This window comes from Mustela lutreola, chromosome 18 (assembly GCF_030435805.1).
Source record: "Mustela lutreola isolate mMusLut2 chromosome 18, mMusLut2.pri, whole genome shotgun sequence".
Taxonomy (NCBI): Eukaryota; Metazoa; Chordata; class Mammalia; order Carnivora; family Mustelidae; genus Mustela; species Mustela lutreola.
This window is the reverse complement of record NC_081307.1, coordinates 34,695,137-34,707,440: the sequence shown is the minus strand read 5'-3', so window position 1 is coordinate 34,707,440 and position 12,304 is coordinate 34,695,137. Positions and strand designations below refer to the sequence as shown.

Below are 12,304 nucleotides of genomic sequence, written 5' to 3'. Positions count from 1 at the left end.
TTTCAAATCTATAGTTAGTAAAAGGATCTGTTTCTCTTGCCTTTTCAAAAATCAATTTTTTTACAAATAATTTGCATAGGATAAAATGCTATTTTAAATTCACCCCCCCCAAATTTATGCACCTATGTAACTATTATCACAATCAACATACAGAACATTTTCTACTACCGCACATGTTCCCTTTGTCCCTTCCAGTCAATCCCTACCACCTGTACCTTCAGGCGACTACTGAAATGCTTTCTCTCAATCTAGATTATATTTGTCTTTTCTAGAGTTCTTATAAATTGAGTATTATAACATGTGTTTTTTAGTTCAGCTTGTGTCACTCAGCTTAATGTTCTGAGATCCGTTCATGTCGTGCACATTAACAGTTCGTTCTGCTTATATCACTCAGTAATGCTCCACTGTACGGACACAGTGCAGTTTGCTTACACACTCCTCTTTGACGGCCATTTGGGTTGCTGATTTGTTGGCTAACGAAGCTTAAGTGAACACTGGTGTGCAAGTTATTGTGTGGAAGTATGTTTTTATTTATCTTGGGCAAATACCTAGAAGGCAATTTATGGATTATATTTGTAAGTGTATCTTCAAGTTCATAAGACTCTACCAAGATGTTTTTGCAAAGTGGTTATACCATTTCACATGTCTTTCAGTGATACGTGAGCATCCGACATCCTCTCCAGCACTTGGTTTTGTCATTTCTTAATTTTGGCCATTGTGGCAGCCATTTCTATTAATTTTTAACAAATGGTTTTATAACATAATTATATATTCATTTTATATAAATTGCCATTATAGTAGTTTTAATTAAATTGTGGGTCAAAATTCATATTGAGTAGAGACCAACATTCAAAGAAAGAGAAATAGAAGAGAAGAGAAATTATCTAAGTGCATCACAGTAAGGCAGACATTCACAATGGAGGCAATGTCACTGTAAGGGAGTAAAAACTGGGTATTGAGGAGGAGGAATCTTGAATCTTGCATTGATTTTTGGCTCTCCAAAACCCAATAAAAACTTCTGAATCAGTATTTAATTTTTATTGGGTTTTATGGGCTGTCATGTGAGCAGCACTGGCCCTGAAGATATGCAAAGAGTATGCAAGATAAGGGCTTTAAAATTATCCTGAAGGGGTGCCTGAGTGGCTCAGTTACTTAAGCTTCTGCCTTCAGCTCAGGTCTGATTCCAGGGTTCTAGGATGGAGCCTTGCATGGGGGGAGGGGGGGCGGTGTTCCTGCTCAGCAGGGAGTCTGTTTCTTCCTGGGCCCTGCCCCCTTCTCATTCCCTTTCTCTCTTAAATAAATAAATAAAATCTTTTAAACAAATAAAATTATAGTGAAGAGAGGGCTGTCACTGAAGTACTTTCTCTGGGCCTTGGGGCAGGGTGAGCTGAAACGCCGAGGAAAAGGGCTGAAAGCAGAGAAATGGCTCAGGCACTTCATAGCGTGATTAGCTGTGGTGGCTGTGAGCCTGCCCGTACCTCAGGGGCTCGCAGTCCAGGCGCACAGGCCCGTCTACACACCCCCACAAACCCGCGCAAGGAGAAAGCACACACAGGGATCGCTCTGGGCATTCAGGAAGCGGAGACAGCAGTGGTATTTGGACACGACAGCGCAGGACAGAGACCTTCACCTGAACTCCGAGAGCTGGAACTTCCTTTGGGAAGGCAGATGACAAAGCGCACTTATTTTATGCCAGGGCGAAGAGAAAGGCAATGCGCTGTGGGAAATGAGCTTGGTGTTCAGGGAATGAGACTTTGTGAACCCAGATTCGGTGAGAAATGAGATGTAAAACAAGAAAGGAAGGCTGCTCATGGGACAAGGAGGTGAGACCTTTGTGCTCAATTCCTTTGGGTCGCTGAAAGCCACGGGCAGTTTCTGGTCAGATGAATGGCGTGGTGGCTTTGAAAGCTCAGGGGTGACATTATGCAAGGGCTGGGGAGAGATCCGACCCAAGGGAATGGGTCTGGACACCCCAGCATGAGACCAGGCACACATGCAGAAGAGAGCGGACAAGCATGCCAGGGGTGGAAACGAGATACAGGCCTAGGCTGGAGCCCATCTCTCTCGGCCCCCACACCACCTCCCAAATCAACAGTGCTGGTGTGTGACAGCAGGAAAAAAAGCAATTAATGACAACCGTGTGATTTAGAGGTCTCCAAGGATATGAGAGAAAAGTGCTATGAATAATGTAGACGTAAACAGAATAAAGCTTTGATGGTTGTGCCTGTTCTATCTAATATAGTTAAACACACAGCAATATAAGAGATTTCAGGTCCATCTGAAACCTAACTTTGGGAACAGCATGGGGATAATGGCTGAAGCTCTCAGAAGGGAGGCATAGCCACGGGAGCTGGGGACACATGTCTGAGCTGAGTGAGTAAACCTGCACATACAACTTTGGGGTTCTGTCGGTACTGTGCCCCAAGTAGGGGCCTCAGTTTATGCATAGATGCTGGTAAGGCCTCTGTGTTCCCATGTGAAGGACAGACTTCACTCCAGTTAGGCTAGCCATAGTTTTTTGTGTGTCTCTGGAAAGATGAGGCTCCAATCTGCCACACTAAGTAAAGAAGCCCTGGGGAAAACTACTAACATTATCACATTTATTGTCAAGTACCCTAAATGCAAGGTTTAAAGAGGTTGGTTGGTTTGTTTTGGTAATATATATGTTTGCACACCAATTTATTTAAAATTTTGTTACAAATGTCAAAGTTTGGTAAGTTTTATGCACACGCATTAGAAATCCTGAAAACCAAAGAGCTGCAGCTTCATGTTGGGGCAGAAAGCAGAAAGTTCCTAGATTTTTAATGACAATGTATAACGAGTCATTATAAACTCTTCACAGAGTCAACACTCAATGCTCTAGGCAGGTCCTTCTGTGTGAGCAAGCACAGCATCTGTTGCCCTTTACCAGGCTAAAAAAATATGCTGAGAAAGGAATTTGAATAGCAAATGTTACTTTGAATGTTAATTTGAAGTAATAGTAAGAGAAAATTCTTTCAAGTACTTTAGTGTTTCAGTATTCAATGCTTGCTGAAATAAAAAATATGAGTAGAGGAAAAAAAAAAAAACACTGAGATTGAGGAAAGGCAACTGGATGCTAATAGATATAAAATAATTTTTTAAAAATATTTTTTGTTTTGGGTCAGAAATCTTACCGAGCTTAAGTGGCTTTAGCTTTCACATCAATTGTGAATTTGCACACTTGGTTGCATGGGGGACGAAGAGTGGAGCAATCTGTGTCATCTCATAGAAATACTTGTTTTATGTTGCGAACTACTCTATTAAAAGGACCTCCCTGTCTCAGTTTAATTTTACTTTTGTGCTGCAGTACCAAATTCATCTTCTTTTGTATCTGATGCAAAGTATATTATAGCAAATTTCACAAGAATTCTCATAATAAAATGTATTTACTTGAAAACAGTTTTAGCAGAGGATGCAGAAAGCAAAAGCTTTAATTCATACTCACTGTGGTAGTGTTGCTGGCAGGGAACGTCTAATAATGGAATGAACTTGTCTGTAAACATCCAGTTTAGACATGCAGCGGCAAGAAGTATGATTGGCAAAACTGATTGTTACTGGTTTGGGGCCTTGAGAGAGAGGCACTGTGATTTCAAACAACTACAAAGAAGGGACAAAAAGAAGAAAAAATTATATAGATGCTAAAAAATACCTTTATGGTCGATGTTGGAGTCCCCCAAGAGTGAGATTATCTCTTTCTGATAACATAGTGCTCGTTCTGCATGCAGGATGCAGAAGGCTTTCAGGATCACACTGTAGAACCTGTTTTGCTTCTAATCAGTATCCTTTATCAGAATAATAAACAGTCCCTTTACTTATCTCATGTCACTATGATAAAGCATATTAGAATTTTGATAACCAGCTAACAGTCACGGAGCAGAGATGCAACAAACCACCGTGTTCAGGGAAAAAGAATATTTCCAGAGTCCCAGATTGTTCCAGGGGTTGTTAAAAAGTGGCACAGATATAAGTATCTTTGTGATAGAAGAGTACAAAGCTATTGGCCATACAACCTAGAGATGTTTGGTGATGTCCTGTTCTATGTAAACTGAATACAGAGACACAAAATACAGAGATGTGAAATCAGTTTTCATTCCAAATTAAATTTCTACCTCAAAGTAGTTTTACATTTGTCCACTCTATCTTATCAATTAATTATGTTCAAAAGAAAAAGAAACACATTCATCACTTAAAGATTTGTTCCTGCTATTTTGGCAAAGGTGTTATGAAAGTAATAAGCTTAAAATAAGGTGGGACATGATACACAATTGTGGGCTAGAGTCTCAAAATTTCAAGTCTCATTCTGAATGCCTTGTCTATGGGGAACTCTAATTCTCTTGTTTCTTCTCCAAAATTAATGGAATATATAAACAAATTAGTGATTAAGTAAAACTAAGTGGATTTAAATTCCCAGGTTTCTTAAAGTCTGAATTACTAGTAATGATGGTGAAAGTGAAATCTTGGCCATTACTTGCTTGGTAAGATCAGTCTGTAGTCCTGTAACTGTAGCTAAACTGCTTTGGTATTATTTGGTGCCTTTTCAGCAATACGAGCCATGCTAAAAATGGTTACAAACTTCAGAGCTTTGTGATTTGGCCAGTCCATATAATTTCAGGCCAACGCTTAAAGATCACTGACAATCTTTAGGGAATTGTATTAGTTGCCAACTTAGTCCTACAGGGAGATTCATGGAAATGAATTTTAAAGAATGAAACACAGAGATAGCTAAATTATAAACTCCACATTTTCTTCATTTGAAATGTATTCATTCTATAGTCACTGAAAAATTCAGCTACTTTTTTTTTTTTTTCTCTAATTCAGCTACTTTCTAAGCACAGGTACTTTAGGCGGAACAAGCCCAGGGTTATGCCCCGACAGGGCATTTTTTAAGAGTAAACCCACTTGTAAGTTGTGTGAACTTGGAAAAGTCATTTAACTTATCTAAGCTGTATATTTCTTTAAAAACCAGTAAACTGAGGAAACATTTGACCCATTGTTCATGGGACTGTTAGAAAAATTACATAAACTAATGTATATGAATGTGATATGCATCCTGATTGCCATATAGACGTGTTATTATTTGAATATTGTCTCAAGATTCTAGATGTTCTCCAGAATACTGTCCGTGCTACGTAGATAATCCCAGCATATAACCTCAACATATCCCAGTATTATGACGCTGACCAGTTTCTTCCCTAAAAGGACATTTGTTTATGCAGTTTGGGAGAAACCTTTTATTAGATGAGCTGTCACTGACAGAAGTCCTTTGCACTAGGTAAAACTATTTTAAGAGAGAGAATTGTGCAGTGTCTAAATACACTACAGTTTCTCTGCTTCTTAGAACATTTCTGGACCCTATGTTAAGAACCAGTGCAACAGAAGAAACATAAAGTTATTCCAAAAATAAGCAGTGTTTAATGAATGGCTTATTTAACTTTCATATGTCTAAAGTTTATAAATTATTTAAACCCCGTAATAGTAGAAATAGTAGGAAGATGTACAGGTCTGCTCATAAAACCTTAAGAATTTATGTCTACTAGGCCATTATATTTGTGTCAGAGCTTAGGAGAGCCATTTAAAAGGCAACAACGTTAGAGTCGTAGTGGAAGTCCTAGACCCTGACGAGATTACTTGGTGAGACCATGACTGGAAGGTGGAAATGTCTAATAATGGAAACCCGGGGAACAGGTGCACTTGAAGGATGAAAAAAGGCAAATGAAGTAGTAAATATGTCGGGGAAGAAGGAAGCCATGCAGATAGAGAGCCAGGAGGGGGTCACTGCTAAGCCGCGGGACGCCGAAGGCAGAGAGGAGCGCTTCACGAAGGTGTCTGTGGCCACAGGGTCGGAGGTCTGGGGCAGTGGGAGTAAGTGTAGGGATGGAGTGAAAACAAATGGTACCACAAATGGCTCTAAGGGCTCTGGTGGGCTGGGCTATGGGACAGGAGCGCGGGCAGGGTGGGGATGGAGAGGAGAGAGCCCTCCAGTGACCAGAGGGAACGCTTAGATAGCTCAGGTCGGATAGGGGGAGTTTTGCCTGGAGGATGGGAGGTCAGTTAGCACTGCAGGGTTTGGCACCCTCTGAAGTGACAGGAAGCAGAAGAGAGCCTGAGCGTGAGGGGTAAGGGGCTTCTGGTGTGGAAGCATGCCTGGTGTTCCCCAACCCTGTGCCTCACAGCACCTCCCATGCACCTTTCCTCCCGCACTGCTGCATCCCAGACTCTGTTCTGGCACTTTCTCCTAAGGGCACAGAGATCACAGCAAGCATGGACAGCCTTCAGCCCCCGCTGGGGGTGGGGGGTGCTGGGGGATAATGTCCGCAACCTGGACCTGCCTGTGAGTACCAAGTGCAGACTCAGGAACTGGGGCTTCGAAGAAGGTTCTAGTGAGATCAGAACACTTCAGTGCACATCAGGAAAGCATCTTCCTGAAAATAAGCCTGGTACTAAACTTTCAAGGGGCGGAGGAGAGTTGTGGTCTGTGAACACGCGGACTAAAGGCATAAAGGGGCAGGTAAAGAGGGGCTAAAAAAATACATCGCTCGATCAGTCTGCACAGTCACAATCACAGTCAACTAATTTGATCACATTCATAAGCATTAGAACTACAGTACAGGGGAGTCTGGGTGGCTCAGTGGGTTAATCATCTGCCTCTAACTCAGGTCATGATCCTGCGGTCCTGGGATCTAGCCCCACAACTGGCTCTCTGCACAGTGGGGAGCCTGCTACTCCCTCCCTCTGTGCCCCTCACCCTGCTTATGCTCTCTATCTCAAAGAAATAAAATCTTAAAAAAATAAACTACAGTACTATATGAGAGAAAAATGTACTTACAGTTAAATAAATATAAACCCCAAATTTTAACCGGACAGGCAAATTTCTTTGAGTCTAAGTAAACAACTGACCAGTTAAATTCAGTTAATTTCATCAAAAGGAATAAATCTTCTGAAAATTTAAAGTAAAAAAAAAAAAAAAATCAATCCAAGACTTTCCTTCTCTTGAAATACATATCTTCCACCTCCAAATTTTTACCTGAATGTTCTACCTAGTTTCTTTAATTCTTTACTTAACTGTCAGTGTGGACAAAATTCAAGAGTCCAGAGAAAGATGCCTTGACCAATATTAAAAGTAGAAAGGTTCTTGATAATTAACCTTTCCTCCTCTACGACCTTCAGGACGAGAGCACGCCATGTGTGTGTGCATCAAGGCACAATTGTATGTATCGTGAGATCAGAACACTTCAGTGTTCTTTCACTGAAGTGTATCTTTCATTTTCCAAATTCTGTCTGCACTGGTCTTAAGTGAGCATATTGATGGACTTCTCTCACTTAAAAGGATTATAAGGTTTCTACTTCCTTTTCAATAAGTATGATAAATTCCGTCTTCCCCCTTACAGATCAGTTTGTGAATTTTGAATAGCTATATTGAATCCCTAAATTACTAAAAATGTCTGCAGGCCCTTTTGCCTAATCAGATAGTGTATACTTAGAAAATGTAACCTTTTGTGAACTAAAAAATAGTAATAATTTGAATCACCATATAAACTCACAAGGTGCCACCTGCAAGTAAGTAAATATACTTTCCAAATATCCAGTGACTTCGCTCCTTTACTAGAGAGAGAGGAAGAACCAAGAGCAGAGTCTGGGCACGTGAGTCTGCACCTGCCCCTTCCTGCTTCTGTGACTGGGAAGAATTCTCTAAATTCCCTTTGCCTCAGTTCTGTTACCTATAAAAGAGGGATAGTAATGGTGTGATTTCATAGTGGTCTTCTTTGGATGATGATTCCCCTTCAAAACTGAGTTGAATCTTTGAGGAATTACAGTGTTTTTGTTTAGAATTTTTCCTTCTTTAGTTTTCAGTAACTATTGATTCACTAACTAGCCAAGCACCCTGCTAGCTTTTCAAGAGCCATCAATGCATAACCCTTGCCATAACCCTGTCCCCCCCCCTCTCATATATATATGCACACATGTATATACTACATATACGTATATATCCACATAATATACATATACATATATATCTATATATAAATTTACTAGGTTAGAATTTTGAACTATCAAATAGTTTTATCACAAATGCTATTAGCAAGAACCTGCACTTTAACCCTCATGAAATCCATGCTTGCCATTATAGAAAGATCTAAACCAACACAGTAAATAACTGTAATTTTCTCTCAAAAAAGAGTCAAGGTCTACCCATGCACACCACTGTTGAAACAATCAATAAATTCTTTAAATTTTTACAAAACAAGAATGCTTATACTAGACTGCTTTGTGCCTTAATGGGTGCACACTAGTATTTTCTATTTTGGATTTAAGCTCATAGAGTGTGAAGTTTATGTATTATATTCAGTGTGAGCTAATCATTCCTTGTCTATATGTGTACTCAGCCAATATTAATTGAGGATGATGACATTTATACTTTGATATTTTGAACATGATGATTTTCCCAAGACAGTTTCAGGCTATAAAGTGAACTGTTCTTGAATACACGATAATAGCGTGTACCTAATTTAGGATCTAAGTAGTAATAAAATTGATCATGGAGACTGAAGGTGTATGTTTTGCTTATGCCTGTTAGAGCAGTTGCTGGTTTTGAAGAGCAAAAGGTTTATATAAAGATGGCATTTAAATAAGCCTGGAAATTGAGGGGAAAAAAATCTTTGTATTCTGTAAAACCTCCACAAACAGGAGAAAACACCAAACATTTCCAAATGAGAGGTTCCCAGTTGTTTGTTATCTAGTGGAGTTCCTTCATAAGAATATCTGATAGCCGATTCTCACCAACAAAAATGGACTTCAATAAAGCCACATTTGGAAACAATAGAATTGTTCACGCCAGCATAGCAACAGTCTCAAAGGCAAAGCAACAATCCCTGCTTCTACTTATCTTGCAGGCTATTCAAGAAAAAGGTGTAGAACTTCCCTACTGACAAGATCCTGGATTATTCCTTTGGAATGTGTATGTGGGAACAAATACCAAACCAAAAAAAGGGAAAAAAAACCCAACAAAAAAACCCCGCCCCCCAACATAGCCAGTTTTTAATACCCCCCAACATAGCCAGTTTCTCTTTATAGCATATCTCATTGCTATTTTTAATTTAAATATTCCAGCCCTGAGTCCATTAATGAAGTATCAATGTGTAGCTCCTGGACAGTGTGGTAATAACTGTAAAATGAGGGAGAGACTACATGGCATTTAAAGAAATAATCCCTAAAAATGGGCAAATGTGAAAACTGAGGGTCCACTACCAGCTTTTCAAGGGAGCATCTGAACCACACGGCCCACCTTCTAGGACCTACAGAACTGAAAGTGGGTCTGGGAAGAACGTAGGACAGCAGATGCTAATGGATTCATGTTTGTACTGAGTTACTTTTTATGTATTATTACACATAAAATGCAGATACAGTGCTGCAATTAAAAACCCCCATTCAGGAGTTTTAGAAATTCTGGATAAAATCTGTACACAGGATAAATACCTTAAGTTGGGAGAAAAGGGTATTTTTAATGGACGCATCTTTTTCTCTTAAGGCAAATGTTACTCTTAAACTCCCGATAACTTGTATTGGTATAGAACTTCTCTCCCACATCTGGATAAAACCTGATTTCCAACAACTGTGCCTGCCAGATATTAATTAGCTAAAGATTCCAAACAAATCACATTCCACTTGTTGAATACATCTGAATGCAATCTTTCAGACTGCTGCTCTGCAAAACAGTATCTCTGAGTTGCGTTCCATAGTTGCACATTTTACTTAGGTTTAAATACGTGTTGGTAAAAAAAAATTTTTTCGTGAAGCGCTCAGCTCAACTCATATAATCTGGGATGTTTTTGCTAATATATATGCTTATATTATTTCTTTATAAAACAATACAAAATAGATTAACTTGCTTTTTTTTTTTAGAATGGCAACACAGAATTTTAAATCCTGTTGTGCAGGTCCCTGAGAAGGGAGTAGGGAAGACCCAGCTCCCACACTGCTGGCTCCTTCCACCGGCACTCGTGAACCCAGCAAAGAGGCCGAGGTTCTTTAGCTCCAACTCCCAGATTTCCAAGGAAGCCCCACTGGGTTTGGTAGTTTTTCTTTCTCATTCCTATTTCCCAAAAAACTATGTAAGGTAAATACGAACATTAAAAATAATGTTTTAATCCAAATGTTTGGCTCAAAAGCAGATGACTTTCTTCTGCTTCTCTATTTGAGTCATCAAATAATTTATCTTCTGCAAAATTCACTTTCTCCTTTTCGGTTATATCTCTTAAATATACAACTTCTCATAAGAAAATATACTGAAAGCACATGTTTATGAAAGAGGTCAAAAAGACGCCCAATGTACTTCTCAGAAGCAGATAGCTGGGGGACTTTGAAGCAGTTGTGACCTACTAGGTCGTTCTGGAATGCTTCGTGCATCTGGTTTCACTTTTTGACTAATGGCTGTGGCTTCCTCACACGTTCTGCTAACCTGCCCTTCACTGAGCCCCATAAAACAAATTCTAGGAAGTTTTTATAAAAAACTTGGGTTTTAAAATACTTAAGGTACATTGTCCTTAAAATTTATATGATTCTAGTTGGTAACTTTTGTTGCTAAAGGATATGTCTGGAACTCCTTTAACAAGGCAGAAATTATTTTTTTTCCCCTACAGAAAATACAGCAATAAGGAACTTCCCCTTTATGTTTGAAAGAGATCCTCCCATGCTCTCCTTTATAGTATATTGAAAATACAGTATATGAAAATAAAATAAAAAATATACATAGGAAAGGTACTACTTAGGTGTAACCTTTTATGAGTTGAAATATAAGCAAAAATGTTAAACACACATGAAAACCTTGCCTTCAGGAGCTTCATGACTCACTGTCCTTGATGTGCATGTCCATAAAGCCCTGCATTTCTCTTTCACACATTTAGACAACTTTTATTTACTTGACAAATGTTGACTGCCTTTCCCTGCTAACCTTTGTGCTGAGTGCAGGATCTGTTCATCACATTAACCCTTTATATGGCACAGTACGAACAGGTGCTTCACTCCATATGCTTAATTCAATTTAAATTAAAATAATCGCTTTTATCATTAAAAGTGGATTCTTCAGGTAGGAGAAGAGCATGATATTAAGAAATCAAAAGGAGAAATGGATGGGACTCTCAGTGACTGAATGTTGGCTTTCCCTTGGCATTGGCTTTTGTTCTTTCTCTCCTGATACGTGAACTCTCTAGGTAGTAACAAGGACACCAGGGCTTCGAACAGCATTTATCAATATGCTGCTTCCTCTTGTGTTTACAGCTGTGGATCCAATCGCCGTGGCAGAACTCTAGAATCACATGCCCAATCTTCTTCGGCTATCTCTACCCAAATATCACTCCGATTTTTCAAAACAAACACATTCATGGCTCTATCCCTTTACCCTAAATCTGTTCTCTTTTCTTTATTCATGGAATTTAGTGCCTAATGCTTACTATGTGCCAGCAATTTTGCTGTGATCAAGGGTAATGATCAGTCTCCACTGTCATGGAGTTTGGAGCTTAGGGACTAAAGATGTTGGACAGATGAGGTAATGATGCTGACATATGGGCATTAAAGGATGCTGCAGACCACACAGCAGGCTGTCTTAGAGGGTGACCTTCACATCTAGGCCTAAAGAACAGCAGAAATTCTCGATGAGGTGGGTATTGGAAGCTGTTTGAGGAGATGGTTCCAACACAGAGTATTGTAGTGACCCTATGGAAGGAGGTACTGACAACATTTAAGGAGTAGGTGAATTTAGGTCCTTGTGGAAAGTAGTATTTGGGAGAAAGCAGTGACAACTGGGACTTCAGATTTAGGCAGCAGCCAGATCATAGCGGGCCTCATAGACCACACTGTAAGGATTGACCTAAAGAAGGCCCCTTAATGAAGGAGAGTGTCGTTCTAAATATGTCACAGCTTAGAGCGTTTACATAGATCACTCAGAACACATGCTAGCCTGGGCAGAGACTGACTTCTCATTTAGAAGACAAAAACTCACTCCTGTCATGTGGCCCATGACTAGGAGGGAGATAGGGAGATACAGGATGGTCACGAGGCTTGCCCACGTGACTAATGAATGTGGCCAACATCAGATGAGATCAGCAGGATGATGACCCTGGGTAGATTCTAGCCATGTTTGGAAGGGAGATTTACCTGGAATTATTGACTGGTCTTTTAGTGAAATGGAGAATAACTGCGATTAACCAAAAAGATGGTGGTGTCATGTACAAAGAGAATACTGGAAGAGGCAGAGGGTTATTTACTTGCTTGTCCATCTGTGTGGGTG

The 12,304-nt window shown here is 39.8% G+C and overlaps 1 protein-coding gene across 1 annotated transcript in view; it reads right to left on the bottom strand.

The window, feature by feature from the left end:
- Nucleotides 1-12,304, bottom strand: part of VEGFC (vascular endothelial growth factor C) — a 98,644-nt gene that overhangs the window by 15,127 nt on the left and 71,213 nt on the right. The window contains exon 4 of the mRNA XM_059155878.1: nucleotides 3,467-3,618. Coding sequence (XP_059011861.1) covers nucleotides 3,467-3,618 — 152 coding nt within the window. The remainder of the gene's footprint in view (nucleotides 1-3,466; nucleotides 3,619-12,304) is intronic.